The 17,817-nt window shown below is 49.3% G+C and overlaps 1 protein-coding gene across 2 annotated transcripts in view; it reads left to right on the top strand.

Moving 5' to 3' along the window:
• Nucleotides 1-17,817, top strand: part of CACNA2D4 (calcium voltage-gated channel auxiliary subunit alpha2delta 4) — a 131,966-nt gene that overhangs the window by 97,757 nt on the left and 16,392 nt on the right. For both annotated transcript variants that reach the window (XM_086755663.1, XM_086755671.1), the window contains 5 exons: nt 6,974-7,035; nt 8,202-8,216; nt 10,162-10,206; nt 11,157-11,219; nt 16,944-17,014. In XM_086755663.1, the coding sequence (XP_086611789.1) occupies nt 6,974-7,035; nt 8,202-8,216; nt 10,162-10,206; nt 11,157-11,219; nt 16,944-17,014 (256 nt within the window). The remainder of the gene's footprint in view (nt 1-6,973; nt 7,036-8,201; nt 8,217-10,161; nt 10,207-11,156; nt 11,220-16,943; nt 17,015-17,817) is intronic.

Here is a 17,817-nt window from a genome sequence, read left to right as displayed (position 1 = left end):
CCTCCCTGCTGCACCCAAACGCAGGTCTGCCTTCCTCAGGCTTCTGTGGTGCTGAAAAGCCTAGAAAATCCTTTCTGCCTCAGGTTTAGAAAAGCCACAGAAAGGCCAGGAAGCTGGAGTAGCTCATGAAGATATCCAAGCTGGCAGCGCACCTTGCTAGCTCACGGCATTCACTTTGCTGGAGGCAAGGGTAAAGCTGTGATCTGGTATAAAAATTACATAAGAGGGCTTCCCCTCTTTCTCTTTGCAAACAGCCACTTTGGTCAGGATTTACCATAATTCCTCCAAGTGGGCAAGATACACTCGCAGAGGCTGCACTGATGTTTGACAAGGAGACAGTTCCCGCAAGCCTTTTGCTCATGTGGAATAATTCCCTTGCAAATGTTGTTTGCCCACAGCAGTTAGAGGAAGATCCACCCCCCCTTCCCGCCCCCCAATAGACCCAAGTGACAAAGCTCAGAAGAAAAATGGTCTGCAGTTCTGGAAAGGCACCCCCTTCTGCTCACTGCAATAAATGTCCCCTGCTTTGTGACACGTCCCTGTGTGCCTTTAAAGGTTCCCCTGTCTTTCAAGGGTTTAAACCTCGCAATAGCAGCTGCTCCAGCCCTTCTCCAAATGAAGTCTTCATTTCTCCCTCAGTCCTTGGATGGCACCAAGGATCAGGCACCAGCGGCAGAGCGGTGCTATACCCTGCTCACAACCGTTGCCATCGGGGATGCACTGGACGTGACACATTCAGGCTACCTGACATCCCACATCATGGGCCTGGGGCCTGGCTCGGTCATGACCTGGTTGGAGCAACAGCTCCCAACATCCTCTCTCCCCAAAGCGGGAGAGTGCCGATTTTACATGTCTCTCTTAATTAGCGTGAGATGCAGTGGCAGTAATAAGCTGGGCAGGCAGCAGGAGAAGGAAGGCAGAATGCCCTGAGTGGGATGTATGTGTGCACGTGTCTGTGCATGTGTATGTATGTACACACGTATATATGCACACAGGCATACACACACGCTCATGTATATACCCCTATCCATAGGCAGCTTCGCTTATCTGGGACCTTATTCTCCCCCTTTCCTCCCAGGCAGGGCTGGAAAAGGCTGTGAAGTTTCTCTGTGCTGTCTTTCACCCCCACCCTTGGTGCTGTGCCTTCCACCCAAAAGTTCAGAAATCAGAGGCTCAATCCGTGAGGATGCTGGAAGCAACTTGGGACTTATTTTTGGCTCTGCTTGTGATATGGCATCCTTCACTTCACGTCCTGTGGTCGTGTCTGTGAGCTTTGTGCACGAAATTGTACATGCACACACACACACACACTTACTCATGTAGGACAAGGGGTAGTGGTTTAAAAATAGAAGGAAATAGATTCAGACTGGACATAAGAAAAAAAATTTTTACGCTGAGGGTGGTGAAAGACTGGAACAGTTTGCCCAGAGAGGTGGTGGATGCCCCATCCCTGGAAACGTTCAAGGCCAGGTTGGACGGGGCTCTAAGCAACCTGATCTGGTTGGAGATGTCCCTGCTCCTTGCAGGGGGGTTGGACTAGATGGCCTTTAGAGGTCCCTTCCAACCCGAACTATTCTATGATATACACACTCCTCATCCTAAAGCTTGTTTACTGAATGCTGGACCTGTCCAGTTTTGATCCTCACTTCTCCATTTTAGATTGCTTTTACTAAGACAGCTGAGACCAAAATGATACCCAGCAAAGCCACCATGGATCAGGTGAGTGGCATCTCGCATGCTGGCCCCTCTCACAGCCCTGAGGAGGGGACAAAAGCCAGGGCTCTCCAGGAGCTGCCCGGTACCTGGTGACCACAGCACCAAGTGCTTAGCCTCAGAGCTGCACCTGAGCTGTGTGTGCTGCAGCGAAAGATGCTGGTGCCATTCACAGGTGGGAGAAGTTATTCCCAGCTGCCCATCCTGAAACTGGACTGGGACCAGTACCAGCAGCCTCTGCGTCAGGGTTGTCGTTCTGCCTTATCGGGAAGATCGCTACCCATCAGCCTCGCACAACCCGGACTTCTGCACTGTGCCCTCCGGCAGACAATGCTGCCCCCCGACCACCCCTCTCCTCCCCAGGGAAGCCCATTCCTGGGGGGCAGCCCCACTGATCTCACATAACCAGAGAGTGAGGATCGAAGTAAATACAAAAAAGAGACCTCTCTACTTACCTTTCTTGGGCTGGAATGGGAAAGGCAGCTCTTCTAGCGAACCCGGTACAATCCCAAAAGCAAATCCAGCAGAAAGTCCCTCCGTTGCCAGCTGGGCTCTCAGTAGACCCTAGTTGGCAGGAGCCCCTTCTAGCCAGCCGCTCATCCAGCGCAGAGGGCAGAGGAGCCACTCGGCGAGATGGCAGCGTGGGAAAGGGACTGTAATCCTCCGTAAATAATAAATAGGGGGAGAGGGAAAGAGAGAGAGAGAGGCGGGAGAGGGAGCGACTGCGCGCGGCGAAGTGACAGCTGGGGGTACATCTGTGATGGCAGCAGCACACGCACAGGAGCGCGCACAGGCAGCGCAGAAGAGTCACCCCACCAGACAGGCAGGATCTGCTCAGAAACACCCAGAGGAAGGAGCTTGGGAGGTTTTAATTTCTTTCAACCCATCTTGGAGAAAGGGCAGTTGCTGTCAGTGTCTCGCTCTCTCTCCTCCCCCCCTTGCTGCCATCCCTCTCTCGGTGCAGGGAAGCCGAGTGGCTCAAGGAGGGATGAGGAGATGCTGGGGTGGGGGGAGCTCCCTGCAGCCCCTCGGGAGACAGATTAATCAGGCACAGGTTGTGAGAGGAGGCACCGAGCCGAACGCCTCCTCCGCTGCCTTCATCTCTCCCCTGCCTGGTATGGCTGGTGACGGTAAACTCAAGACAGAAAGGCACGAGGAGGAGAAGGAACGAGCCCTGGGTTTTGTATAGGGGTGAGGCGAGCAGCTGCAGTGAAGAGGAGACAGCAAGGGAGAAACCAGGGGGCTTGAGAGCAAGGTACCCCCTTCCCACTGGTGCTCCGGAGACAGCAGGGGGAGGCAGTGCGTCCAACAGAGAGATTTAACCGAGAGGTGCCCACGGAGGGCTGGCCGCATCCTGCCCAGCCACAGCGGGCATCCCCAGCAGCTGAGCACACAGGCTGCAGTAGTACTTCCCTGCTTGGGGAAGAAAAGCGTGCTCAGCCGTACGTCCAGCGCAGGTGTCGGATGTGGTTACATCCGTGCAGTGACAGAGGCATCTCCTTGTCCTTCCCAGCACAGCCTGCCGGTAAAGGGCTGCAGTAAGCACCCAAACCCAGCCCACTGCCTCTGCCAGATTTTGCTCTGTGCTTTCCCATGGGCTCCTGCAGCCCCCCCCCCAAAATCAGACCCCTTCCTTGCCTTCCTCCAGCTTGCTGAGGACCTCAGTAGCTCACGTTTGCAAGAATTACTGTTTTGCTGACGTACTTGAACTGCCTCTTTTGTCAGGTCCAGTATCATAAGCAGGCTGCCCTTCATTTGGTCTTTTCTTTCATTTTAATTTGCCTGGAAGTTTTAAGTGAAATTTTTAGGAGACTTCAAGTAAAACTTTGAGTGGGGCAGCTCTGCCGCTGGCTGGAAAGCGAAAATGGGAATATTTGAGACACAGGGTATGGGGAATGCAAGTGGACAGTACAGGCACGGCTGCTCTGCTGCTCTGGCATCTTCTTCCATCTGAATCATGGGTTTTATTCAACCTTTGGACTGGCTGCCATGAAAACAGGTTGCGAATGGCAAGGTACATCTTGATGAGCACTCTACAGGGTGTAATCTTGTGACTTGTTACACCATTTTGTCGTGCGGCAGGCCCAAGGATTAAATCTTGGGGAAAGCTCCTTATGAGAACAGCGTATGGATAATCAGAGAGAGAAGCCAGGGAAGGCAGACAGAAAGAGACAAGCAGAGGATGAGATAATGAGGTGGACATGCTCAACGGAGGGATGAACAGGTGGAGGGGAAGGCTCTTGTCTCCACAGTGAATGGCAGCACGCGATTCCACTGAAAACCAGCTGCAGCCCTGCGGCAGGCGCTGCTTGGGTTTGCGGGCAGGCAGGGTGTTTGCTGGCGGGGAGTCACGCACAGGTCTGGGTAGCTCAACGACATGGTGAAGCAACATCTGACTATGCAAGGTGTGCAGCATTGCTTGTCTTCCTGTTTTATGTCATTGCTGGAATACTACATTTGCACGGGTTGTTTGCACATTAGTAGGAATAAAACCGTTAGCCACGGTCTCTCCAAAGACTCTACAGTTGTTGCTGTGCTGCACACCAGGGCCACTCATCATTTCACGGGTCTCAGATCTTCCCGCTCCTGCGATGTACTCTTGGCCACCAGAGCAAAAAGGCTCATTAGCGATCAGTTATACTTTGTAACAAGCAGAGAGGGATTTATTCCAGTTTTCTGCTTCTCACCTGAGCTGTAGAGTCATCTTTACTTCAGACTGAATCACCGCTTTCCTCCTTTCTCCCCAGCCTCACCAACAGCCTGAAGGCCCCCCCGGGCAACTATTTGTTACTAGCACTGGGACGGTGATTGTGGCCTGTTTCTCCTCAGCTCCCAGGTCTTCCTCAGGTCACCTGAATGCGTGGAAGTTTCTCACAGTTCTTGCCAGGAGCTGCCAATCCATTCCAACTGCCAAAGAGCGGTGCTGCCAGGCGGGAGTGTGGAGCAATCCCTCCAGTGTGGGTCCCTGGGATGGGTACCGTCCAGACAGACAAACCTGGCTGCTGGGCAGAATAACCCGCAGCTTTGCATTCAGTGAGCTCCTCAGACTATGTCATGATGTGAGGAGGAGAGTGGTGCTCACTGCAGCGCCTTGGGAATAGCTGGAAATGTGTGCTGGACTGCTGGGAAGGGAAGAAAGGGCTAGCAGAGAAGATGACTAAGCGCAAGCCCTACAGAGAGGTTAGAGCTGCAAGGATTCCATCCAAAGGACAAGGCTTGCTGACAGAGGGCACATACAGGTTAGGCATGGCTGTAAACCATGTGGAAAGAGGAAGGAGAGAGCTGGGAGACTCTGCTTTCTGTCCCTGCCACTGGCCACCAGTGCAAGCCCCCAGGTACTCTCCTTCCTCATGTTGCAGGCAACTCTGTCCAAGTTCAGTACATGCTACTCATGCCTCCTGGGCAGAGGAAAGGATTCATAACCAGGGTCTAAGCTCCCTCTGAAGAACAATTTGAGGGTAGATGTTCCCGCTGGCAAAAACATGAGCCACTAAGTCCCTGCATTGCAAGGTTAGTTACACAGGTATCAACTCCTCTTCAAGTCTCATAAAAACTGTATGTCCTGGGTAACGCTCAGTCCCATTGACGTGATCTGCTGTGATAAGGGGAATAACTCTTTCTTGAGATGGTTTTAAAGGATAACGATGAATTTATTTAAAGCTACATGCCAAATCGGATGCGTGGGCCTCATCGGACTCAGCAGCAACAGCACTGTTTGCCTTCTGTCATGGACTGCTGATTTCTCAGCAGGGGCACCAAGCCAAACCATGCCTGCGATAGCCCCCCTGAACCTGATGAATCTTCACTCAGGCTGGACTCAGCCCCATCCCTCTTCCTTTGTTTGCATTCTTTGTCTTGTCTGGTTTGTGCTCTGCGAGGCTTAGGGCAAGGCAGCTCTAAAAAATCATTCCTTTTCCCCACGTACAGGCAGTCAGATTCAGTCTACAGCAGGGAGAGTTGGATGAGGAGTGCGCCTGTGAATGGGATTTTGTAAGATGTACCCACAGTGGGAATGTGACAAGGACACTGGTATAAAAGGCAGAGTTGATGCCAGGTGCCAGGGTCTCCATACATACTGCAACAAAATATACCATTACATACTTCAGGTTTAATTCATACCCGTCTGAATTAGAGCGACAGATCATACTGTTAACTTAAAAGCACCCACACGGCATGATTCAGATTTAAAGGATCCGTTCCCCTCTTTGAAGCTACTGCTAATTCAGAGGAAATCTGTAGAAACAGCAACACTTCATCCGCTCCATGGTGGTGGCTGTGAAAAAAGGCTCAAACTCTCCCCCTCTGTACTTCTTTTTCTCCCTCACTTGCACTTTATATTCTATTTCAAGGGCCTGCTTGAGGCTGTAATTCCTACAGATCTCTTGGATTCAACTGGTTGACACGCAGCCCCGTTGTTCCCCGTCACCGTGCCAGGCTGCGCACGACTGCGCTGGTTATTACGTGTGCTTGTAGGCAACCTACCCGGGGACAGCTAGGTTATTCTGTCGGGGAGACCCTGCACCCTTTCTTCGCCTGTGGAGCAGTGCCTTACTTTAGGAATACGATGCTGGGAATAGAGGAGAAATTAAGCCAAGAAATTAGGACGTGCTTCATTAAGAAACACACACACACACTTTTGCTTAGTGGAGCGTGCACTAGGCTGGGACTGGGTAACAAAGCACTACTTCTAATTGACACTTTTCCATCAAGTGGCATTCGTATTTTTCTGCTTTTGTAGTGGCTTAGGAGCAATCTAAATCACTATGGTTTCCCTTTGAGACAGGTGGGTTTTCAAATTAATCCCTTCCTCATGCTGGCCTACTTTATTTCTGACTGATGCTGTGTGGTGCAGGAGCTGAGGCTGGGGTGATCAGAAATGTCTGCTCTGGCCAGGCAAATCTAGAACAGACAAAAATGAAAGCTCACGCACTCACTTTCCTGGGGTTTTTTAATGGGATTTTTTTGTTTGTTTGTTCATTTGTTTGTAGCTTCATAGTGTTTAGTGGGAGGAAGGTGTCAGTACCTCGGTACAGCAGTCAGTGTCCCCTTTTCCTCTACCTTGTTAAACCTTTGACTCTCACTCGGCAGTCTGACTCAGCGCTGATCCCCCTGTACTTGTCTTTCACACTTGGAAGCTGGTTGCAATTGCAATTTCCATCACTTCAGGCGAATATTTACCCCTCCTTTCCTAACTTGTGTTTGTCTTTCTCTCTCTCGCATGTTCCTCTTTTCATCCTCCCCGGCTTTTTGTTTCCCATAGCGGTGGGTGTGCAAATTAAGCTGGAGTTGCTCCAACGCAAGTTTTGGATGGCCATGCAACAGGTAGGAGCATCAGCAGTCGTGCAGAGAGACAATTTAACGCTCTTTGTCAGCTAGGTCGATGCTATGTTACGTCAGATCCAATGGCATTTTGATGAGGGCTTTCGTGAAATTCATGTTAAAAGATTTATGAGGTAGATTAGTTTGAAGTCACACATTTCTGTAATCCTTTGACGGCACTAATGCCGCGTGAGCCGTGAGTCTGTTCTGCAAATGCCATGTTGACAGTGTCAGCATACTGGCCTGGCATTAGCTCTGCTACATCTGACACATTTAATTGTGGAAATATGTTTTGTGCTCATTCAGCCTTTCAGAAACCTCATGGAAATCTGCAATTTTGGGCACATGGCAAAAAATCTACTGCCCTCTCTTATCATCTTGATAATGGTAACAAAATTCTATCAGCTTGCCAAAATAAAAATTATTTGCTCCAGGGATAAGCTTTCAGTGTTGTCCTAATTTTGGACACTCTTGCTGGACTGAGAGAAGTGAAATAATTGACACAGCTCCCCCCTCAGTGTGAGAGGCAGGAAAAGTGAAACACCTTTCCCTTGCCACCCAGGGGCTTTCCCTCTGGGCTTTGCTTTCAGGGAGGTATACTGGAGAGATGAGACTGACGGGACCGAAGCAGCACGCAGCAGTAGTGGCTTTGTGTTGTCAGGAGAGGGAACTGTCAGCAGACAGGGATAGCAGAGAAGGTAGGAGGGCAGGAGGCTGGTGAGAGCAAGCACACATGGGGAACAGAACAGCCCAAAGTTGGCCATGGTGGCAGGAGCATCCTCGCAGTGGGAGATTATGTAAACCTAACCTGAGCTAAAAAGACTTTGGCAAAGCACATAAGCCCATCCTGAAACATCAGCAGAGAGCTTAATTTAAAAAAAAATCTCCTGAGGGCCATATCCAAACAGTTCTTACACAAACAAGCCCACATGGGCTTTAAGTGAAACCGGGAAGGCTTATTAAAGAAGCTGAAAGGAGGCCTGTGTGCCAGGTGCCTGCATGCCACAGCCCTGGTAGGTGCTGGTATGAAAAAAGCCTGCTTATGGTTTCCCAGGATGTGACCGCAGTTTGACAGAGGAATGACTAACAGATTTTGTTTTCTCTCTCTCTCCTGCTTCACTGCATGCTGGGCCACTCTGGATGTCCACACTGTGCCTCCCGTCTCCCAGCCCAATGACACTGATGTAAGTAGACAAAAGCTGGGGACCGGGAGGCATCCCGGCGTGCCTCGCCACAGCTCGGCTTCATAGTTGTGTCGTTTGTGTGCCAGCATGTTATAGGCATTGTCCCTTGTCTGTAGTCACTGGAGACAGTCCAAACCTGTCGTAGGCTGTGTTTGTCTTCACAGTAATTAAGTGTCTTTAGCAAAGTGCTCTGTGTCACAGCATTTCCAAGACCTGACCACCAGCAGGAGTATGCTGTGAGGTAGGCTGGTCTCTGAGAAGGGAGCTGTGCCCATAAGGCAGTAGAAGTGGTCTCAGAGCAAACAGGGAGCTCAGGTTCAGCTCTGCACCTCCACCACCCTCAAGGGCTCCCCACAAGCTGCCAGTGCTCTCAGATTGGTCTCCTCACTGCAGTCCCACTGCTGCATGGACAGCCCAGCACTGGGCACTGCTGGAGCTTCTGCAGGTCTGGAAGAGCAGCGGTGGCAAGACTCGGTCCTCACATTGCTGAGGAAGATGCTGTGAGACATGGGGCCTTCTTGTGGGAAACCACTCTGGTTCCCCTGGGTTTCTGTTCTGATTTCTGAGTTCTGTATTTGTTATCCCTCAAGGCCATAGTAGTGGTTCATCGTGGCCATATTTCGCAGCTGACCAAAGGAAGGAACTCACCAGAGATGAAGTACAGAGCCACCTCTATGCCTATGTCCAGGGACACAAAACAACCCAATGCTGTTTTGTGATGAGGCAAGAGTGAGGCAATGCTTGCAACTACGGGTAAAAGGGATGTTTTTAAACCATCGTCCCTAGAGCCTCACAAGCCAGTTGGAGTTGGAGCGTGAGCATGTGATATTGCAAAGCCATGGGGCTTGAAAGAAACTCAGGCATCTCCGATCCTCCTTTGAAGTTGAGCAGAGGGGCAAAAACCTGAAACTATTGGGTTTTTTTTCTGTAAGACTCAAGAGGAGAAACAAATTCTAACCGAAAGTAATGGTCTTGTTGTGGTTTGAAATGGCAAATTCACTTCTTGTTACTGTGAATCATCCAGAAAGGAGGCTGAGGTTTATGTATAAGAGTTTTGCAGAAATAAAGGGCAGCTGGCTGAGAGCAGACAGGCTACGCAACACATCAGTGTCCTTCCCTGACCCCAGAAAACTTCTGGCAAGAAGGGGACCCTGTGTACAGAAATGGCAACACCATGTCAGCTTTCTTCCCTCTCGTGCTAGAGAAAATAGCATTAAAAAATAACACAAAGAGACAGGCACACACAGCCACCGCAAACTCAGAACAATTATGAAATCAATAAGCACCTGAAGGGCTTTTTTATTCACCACTTAACCCCTCGTGTCTCCACCCAGTTCAGTGTTGTGAAACACATGTCGAGTCTGGTACACAGAAATCCTAAATGAAACAAATGGATGGTGCCTTGGGCTACATGAGCACCGTTCACATCCTATTTTATCATTAGCTGTCTGGAGAATAAAGAAACCAACAGCAACGACAACAACTACAAAAAAAAAAATCCCTGCCTGAGAAGAATCCTGATCTAAAATACCATGCCATGTGTTTAGTCCAGATACTAGCAGATGCTGAAATGCATGCTGCTTTCTTTCTGGTGCACAATAACCTTTGCTTTCACAGCCAGAGAGCCTGATGCTGCCTCCTTCATTAACAAATCCCTGCTCCAAGTGCGTAGGTACTGCTGGAAGCATGTCAGGGAGGCAGGTGCAGGATCAGAGCCCTCAGGAAAAGGGATGTTGCTCAGAGAGCTGGGGACTACGCAGAGCCACTGAGTTGCCAGCTCCAGGGGTGGTACTGGTGCATGCTGTAGAGCTTGTCTTGGTGGAAATGCCAGCTACATTGCAAAGCTTTATGAGATGTTGGTATGGAGATCTTTAGCTTAGCAGTACCAAGGGGAGACTGTAAGATGAGATCGTGCCATGGTCAATGCCCTGCTTTTCCTTTCCAGTGCAGTGCCTTGGATGGTGCCTGTCCACTAAACTGTCAGGATGATGTAAGTTGCCTAGATTTCTTCTCTGTACCTGTGATGGCTGTGATTGACTACCTGCTCTGTGGAGATTTCTGTCTCCCCCCAAAAAAAGATATTGCCTGTCATCTCACAAGAGGTTGCACAGCTGGGGCAGGACCTCATACTGTTGAGACAAACCTGCAGTTTAGGTCTTCCCTTCAGCTGTGAGATGTCAGCTGAGCCCAGGCAGGAGCATGGGGATTCCAGCCAGTGACTCTATGGAGAGTCCACCTCCTCTAAGGCTGTCACGCTGGCACCCCAAACCTGCCGAAGAGAGTGGCTGTGAGCATGACATGCATGCTGGACACCCCTCTTTGCATTTACGCCACTGCTTCAACCTTGGTCTCAGGCATATTTGGGACAGGGGCTCCTCTGCCCTAGAGAGTGGGATCATCAGAGAATTTTCCTTCTGTGTTCATGTAGGATTTACTCTGCATCCTAGTTTTTCCTTGTGAGACCTGAAGGTTTTCATCTAAACACTGTGCCTCCATTTCCTGATCTGCAAAATAAAAATAAGACCAGCACTGATGATACTCAGTGGTGAGGAGAGGGTTATTTCGTAAGTGATTATGAAACTCTGAAATCTGAAGATGGAAAGCATTAGATACCATTTTATTAAAGAGAAGTGCTCTCCACATATCCTGTTGCTTCCTGCAGGATGCCTTGTCTTCTTAAATGTGGCTCAGAGCCTGCTAGGCCTGCACACAGCCATGGCAAGAGACAATCTCTGTCACATAAATACCTCAAAATGGAGGCAGAAAGGGAAAAGTCAATTGTCTAAAACCCGTGGTAGCTGAGCTGTGGGGCTAGGTATGGAATGCCAAGGCTGTTGCCATAAGCACAAGCCCACACTGCTCCGTCCTGCACACAGCAGTATGTGCCAGGCAACCATGGAAAAAGCTGTCTTTAATGTTGCTTCTCTTTCATCTCTGCAGATTCTGAATTGCTTCCTTGTTGATAACAATGGCTTTATACTCGTTTCCAAAAGACCTGCAGAGGTAAGAGAGCATAAGAGAAGAAGGAGAGTGGGTTTGGCTTGTTCCTAAATAACCCACCAGAGCTGGTTAAAACAAATGAAATACAATTGTGTAATAAGAATGGCCGCAGTGTAAAGAAATTCAGCTTTGAGGTGATGGGGAAGCCTCTCGGCAGAGTGACAGCACATCCTAGGTAAGGAAGGAGTTTGCAATGATAAGGAAGGAACTAGTCAAAATATCTTTTTATCAGAAGTGAGGAAATTAGACTCCTTTCCCTTGGCGCAGATGCTATTGAAAGATGATCTGAGACAGAAGGGAAGGGAAGGGAAGGGAAGGGAAGGGAAGGGAAGGGAAGGGAAGGGAAGGGAAGGGAAGGGAAGGGAAGGGAAGGGAAGGGAAGGGAAGGGAAGGGAAGGGAAGGGAAGGGAAGGGAAGGGAAGGGAAGGGAAGGGAAGGGAAGGGAAGGGAAGGGAAGGGAAGGGAAGGGAAGGGAGAGGTGAAAGGAGTAAGGAAAAAGCCTCAGAATATTAATAAAAATGTAAGCAACAAAAGTTGCTTCCTTTCCTCCTGCTGCCAGCTCCTCCATGACCAATTCTAGGGAGCTGAAGGGGCACAGTTTGTGATGTGACATCCTATGCAGCCTGGGTAAAGTCAACGCTACCAGCCCCTACATGGTTTAGCTATACTTTTCTGCTCTCTGGTAAATTCACAACAGAGCGATTTGTTTCAGAATAATAAAAGGCCATAGATTTGGATGTCAGAAAGTGAAGTGTTGTAACAGTTTCATAAACTACAAAGCAATAAGTCAATAGCAAGAGTGGGCTTATAGAAGAAATGGAAAATGAAGCAGGTTTGTTACTGACAGAAGTGTGGAGTTTCATTAACAATTGCCATAGTACTGGAGCTAACAAATACTGTATGTGTATTCCCAAAAGGCAGTAGATCCAATCCCAGAAATTACTTTCTTCAAGATGTGACAAACAGATTGAAATGGAAATAAAAAATAAAGTAACAGAACACCCAATGGATGTGACTGGGACAAGCAGCACAGCTTCTGTAAAGGAATAGTTCCTTGAAAGTGTGGGCAAAGCAGGAGAAAAAGGAGAATGGATGACCTACTGTACTTCAGTTTTTCTAAAAGCCTTGAAGAGAGTCCCTTACGAGAGGCTGTTAAAGAAGTTCTGGTTAAAGAGTTAAGCATGAAGTAGTAACATTGATCTCAGAGTAGCTGGGACATGAAAGAAGAGGAATTTTTAGATGAAAACGTCAGCTGTATGAATCCCATAGTTTCCCATCTGGACTTGTGTTGGTTAGCATATTCAGAATAGGCTGGCAAAGGAAAAAGGTGAGATCATGAATTCTGCAGGCACTACACAGCAAGTTCAGAGGCCAAAATGAGAACTGTTGAGACTCACAAAGTGAAATGAATAAGCAGCACAGTGGCACCAGGGGGTGATATAGAGAGATATCAAGGGGGGCATAGTGCGTGGAATAACCACTCTTTTCTGTCGGGAGAGTGACCTACTTGTCACACTGAATATTGCAGTAGAAGTGCCCCTTCAGTGACTTGGTGTGCTAAAAAACCAAAGAAAACTTGAAAAATAAGGGAGGAAAATGCTGTAAAGTTGTATTGACTCCATGCTCTGGGAAGCCAGGTCCTGCTGCTTGTTCAGAATGGGCTGGTAGTCTTAGGAATCCCTGAGGAATGGCTCTGACCCCCACGGCATTTTCAAAGGTGCTTAACTGAGTCCTATGGCATGTGTCCATAGATAAAGGCAACTACACCCTTTAGGTGCCATGTCTACTGTTCATCCTCAGCATCACCCAAGATCTTGGGTTCTATCTTTGCATTTTTCATGCATCTTATGGAAAATAAGTTTTTCAAAAAGCTGGTCTCTAGGAGATCTGACTAGCAGAAACATGGCATTAGAGTGGATTTGGGTAAATTATAAACATTATCCACATGCCTCCAAGATGAGGCATTTTGGCAGGCATCAGAGCTATCATCTCTCCCGGCTGTTACCTCCCCTGACCTCAGAAAGTTCACCATTATTTTTCTTCTGGTTTCTTTATCTTGTTGCAGTTACTGCTTTTATTTCCCAGAGGCACCATTAGTGTCCACACTGTCAAACCCTACAGGGAATTCACGACAGCAGCAGGATTAACTCAGTACCCTGAGTTTCATAGGCTTGCCACCTGGATGCTGCTGCGTGGGATCACTTGCTGCTATGTGGCCTTCCCTGCACCATCCCACGCTCTTCCCTCTAACATAAGGCAAAAAAAAAAAAATCCCATACTTGGATTTTTGTGAGGTTTTTGCTTTTCTGGAGAAGCCAGCTAGTTCTCTGTCCTCCCTCCCTGCCTCGCACCTGTGAGACCAGGACCAGCAAGAGTGGCTCAGCTGCCTGGGTCAGCGTTTCAGGCCAGCAGCGGGGAGAAGGGCAACCTGCCCACGTGCTGCTTGTTTTGCCCCACTGGCTGGGACGGGAGGGAGCTTATCAGATGCCGAAGGAGCAAGGATGCACAGGGAAGCCATCTGCCCCCCAAGCCACAAGGGCTGTGGTGGCTGCAGTGCAAGCAGGGCCCCACATGCATCCCTGCTTCCCGGAGGAAGGCAGCTGAGAGGAGCTTTCACATCCAAAACACCTGCTTCCCAGGGCAAAGTGCAAGCTAAGAATAGCAGAGGGATGCAAAAGTGCTTGTGTCCTTACAGCCCCCAGGTGAGCAGCTGGCACAGGAGACCTGCTCCGGGGGCTCCAGGATGTTTTGCTCTGGCTGTGTGCTTGCTCCCTTGGGGCTGCCGTGCTTTACACGCACTCAGCCTGCTGCCTGGCCGGGATTGCCTGATGTCCTCACCTCCTTCCCTGGGTAACCGCACCAGAGTGACTTCACGCGTGAACAGGGGGAGGACAGCCTGGCTTAGGCTCTGCTTCCCTCTGCCCTTGTGATGGGGCGTCAGGATAGGGGATCAGCTCTAATAACCTCTGCCTGAAGGCAACAGGAAGCTTACTGGCAGCCAGAAGCCACCATGGAAGAAAGAGGGACTCAGGATTTTAATGAGTGATGCATTGGAAACTCCCTACAGGATTACTGGGGAAGAATGGGTAATCCCTTTAATTCAGGCTAATCCCCCCATCCAGACTCATCGTGGAGGGAGCAAAGAGTTAATAGCCAGAGCCAGGAGAAGGGAGGGGGTGAGGGAGAGGACCAGTCGATCTAGGGCAGGGGAGGAAGGGAAAGTAAGTGGCAGGCCCAGGCTGTGCTGCAGCAAGGGCTGCACCAAGCTATGGTCCTATGTTTCTCCTCATGTTTGCAGCCATGGGCCCACAACCAGCCCTGAGTTTTCGCTGCCAGCCGAAGGTACAGCTGCAGATCACAGGTCTGGAGCTCCCTCCACCTGCTGCATCCAGGTGTCCCCACGCTTGCTAAACGTCTTTCTCTAGGACTGAGGTATCTTGCAGGGTATATCTGCAAGCTCTGCCTACGTGGGACTCCTGGGACAGGGTGCAGGGTGGCAGCTGAAAGGCCGAGATCCCACCATGGGTGGGTAGAGCTTGTGGAGAAGTAAGGTCTGGCTTTGTTTGAGCCATGCAGCGAGGAGTCTGGCCGCTCAGCCAAAGCCTGGCCCTGTTGGCAGATCCTGTTTGTCTACAGCTTTTGTGTGGACCAGAAGGACAAATTACTCAATGAGCCAGCAAGGCATGGACACATACATGTCTATGAGCAGTGATGTACCTTGTTGCTCCGGGATGCATCTCTTTCCTGTGCATAGCCTACATATGCACTTGTACGCTCTCAGCTGCAGGGGGATGTGGTACAGGATGTGTCATGCAGGATGTCAGAGGCAATGCTTTGTGCTGTGAACCTTTGAAATTGCAAGGGCCTGTGGAAACTTGCCCAGACGAGAAACACAGCAGAAGGTTGTCTGGGAGAGCAGCAGCCAGTGACGGGAGAAAGCAAGTTGTAATGAGAGCTGCCTTGCAAAATGTTGCTTCAGCAAAGGACCGCTTCGGTTTCTGCCGATGTTTTCCTGTGTTTCTACCTGCACAGGGTACCTAAAACAGCACCAAGCTTTGAATGTCTGATCTGATGTTAAAGGCCAGTTTGCTGATGCTTTTCTGAACACACTCCCTAAGCCTTACTCTCAGTTACACTAATAGCTCCTCATACCTGCACCTATAGGAACAACGTTGTACCTGGAGAAATTTGGTCGGACATCAGCATCTCTGAATAGAGCAGGCCCCATTTACAGTCCTGCAATGGCCCTCTGCCCTTGCCACACCAGCTGCAGCTTGCACTCCATTAAATCCCAGTGCTCTGCCTCCTGCTGGGGCTGCAGCCTGGTATTAAATGGAAGCAGCTGGCCTCCTCGCCACCCTAATCAGATTGAAAGAGCGAAGGAGGTGAAAAAAAGTTAGCGCTTGCTTAGACACATTTGACTGTGTCTGAGATGATTACAGCCTAAATGCTCAAAGGGGAGTTGATGTTACGTATCAATTTATACCATGAAACACCTTCGAAAGCCTGTTGGGAAGACACTCATAACCATGTAACACTACTGTTAGATGATTACTATATGAACTTAGGTAAATCTGCCTGAGGGTTGGTGATTTTTTTAGTGGAAATGCCCCACTCAAATAAATTAAGTCATCTGTCATCTGCTAATACGTGCTAAACGACTGCTAGCCTATCAGTGGAAAAGTAAAATGCCCCCCGAAACTGCGTGAACAGTTCCGTAACATATGGGACCTATTTAGTGTGTCAAGACCCATGAGTCAGGAAAATAGATGGAGGATAGCTCATATCCACGTTTTTATTATTTATGAGTATTTTATTTATTTATTTGCTTGCAAACAAAGCAGTGGATTTGGCAGATTCAAAACATTTTTGCAGTAAATTTGTCATGGTTTAGTAATCAGGAAAGCCAGAACTGTTGTTTGTTTGTAGAAATCTTTCAAGCAGTGGTTCCTGGATTTGGGATTGGGACTGTATCTGAGGTTATTGACTCCAACACGTAAACGGGACCAGAGGACCATGAGCTCCATTTTTAGTCCAGGCTGCAAGTGGGATTTGGGGGTTGTTGCCCATCGAATGCAACATTTGCTGGGGTGGAGTCTGTGCTAGCACAGCTCTGGCCATGCCAATGCATGGTGTGTGAGCTGAAGGGATGGGTCAGTGAGTGTTTCGTTGTTTGAGCTACTGCCTGCTCAGAACTTGCACAGCAGTGAGTTGTAAAATTCTATTTCCTACCTAAATAAATGTGCATGGCGCACTTACGCATGGTGAGTCAGTTTGCCTAGGGCAGCAGGAGAGCAGAGGTTTCCGAAGCCACTGTGGCCGTGGGCTAGCAGAGAGCCTCAAGAGGAAGAGACGCAGGCGTTCAGATCCAGAAAACGTGGATTCACAAAAAACCCACAGCAGAGTCCAGGCTCCCAGTGAATCAACGTGCCTGGGTCTCTGCAGCTTGAGAGTCTGCCTTTTTCTGTCACAAGCTGAAGGGACTTACGTGGGCTAAATCATTTTCAAGTGCAGCAGGAATGGTGCAGGATGGCCAGCTGGTGATGGGGGAGGTCCTCCCTCAAGCTTTCCAGCCAGCCAAAGGACAAAGCTCAGCATCACCTCTTTATAAAACACTCGTTATGTGTAGTGGGCCCCCAGACAAACTGGGTCAGCTGGAGCCATCAAGCATTTGGAAATTTTGCTCTTGAGAGTTTATTCTGTTTATTTCCTTTCTTGTGCTTGCAGACTGGAAAATTTTTTGGTGCAGTGGATGGCTCAGTAATGACCCAGCTGCTAAACACGGGCATGTTCAGGCGGTAAGTGGGAGATCTCCGCGCTGTACTTCTCTTTCTTCAGCCGGCGTGTTTCAGAGCATATTGGGCCCCGTAAGCAGCACCACTGAGCAAAGGAAAATGCACATGCTGGTGCATGTGGCTCTCATATTTGGCTACAAGAGCTCCTTGAGCTACCTGCCCCCTCCCTTGATTTGCTCAGCCATTGTCACCACACACCCTGTTTCTCCTCATCTGCTCTTCCACCTGCTGCAAGGCATTGAGAGAAACAGTAACTCCTGATCTCAGTGTGGCCAGAAAGCAGCTGCCTCTCTGTCTTTTCCAGGGCAAGGTGCTCTGGGAAACATTTCTTGGTGTTTTGAGTGAAGTGCTTCAGTTCCTTCTGCCGCTTGGAAAGTCTTTCTATGAGCAGTTGTCTGAGAGCCCCCCAGATGTGGCATTGCAGCTGGCTGAGCACATTTCTCTCTCTCCTAAAAATATCTCTGTGCGTCTCGCTCCACTCCTCCAGCTGATGTCAAAAGAGAGTTCAGAGTTTCAGTGGCTTGAAAACAGGAACTAGGGAGACCTGAGGTAGATGCAATTGTAATTCTCCTGCTTTACAGCCTGCTTTAGTGACCATCTGAAATTAGGGACATATTTCCTCCTGTACTGACCCAGTTACATTAATCCAGGGCCTGTATTTCTCGCTTTGCGAAAGCCAGCACTGACCAAACAGCGAAGACACGTGTAAGCAGGCTGCTGCTTTAATTCTTCCATGCAGAAACTAATACAGAAAAAGTAGTGTACGCTGACGCGTGCATCCTGTAGGCAGTTGCATTGCTTGCTTC

Source organism: Chlamydotis macqueenii, chromosome 1 (genome assembly GCF_036417535.1).
Source record: "Chlamydotis macqueenii isolate bChlMac1 chromosome 1, bChlMac1.mat, whole genome shotgun sequence".
NCBI lineage: Eukaryota > Metazoa > Chordata > Aves > Otidiformes > Otididae > Chlamydotis > Chlamydotis macqueenii.
This window is presented reverse-complemented; position numbering and strand designations above follow the sequence as displayed.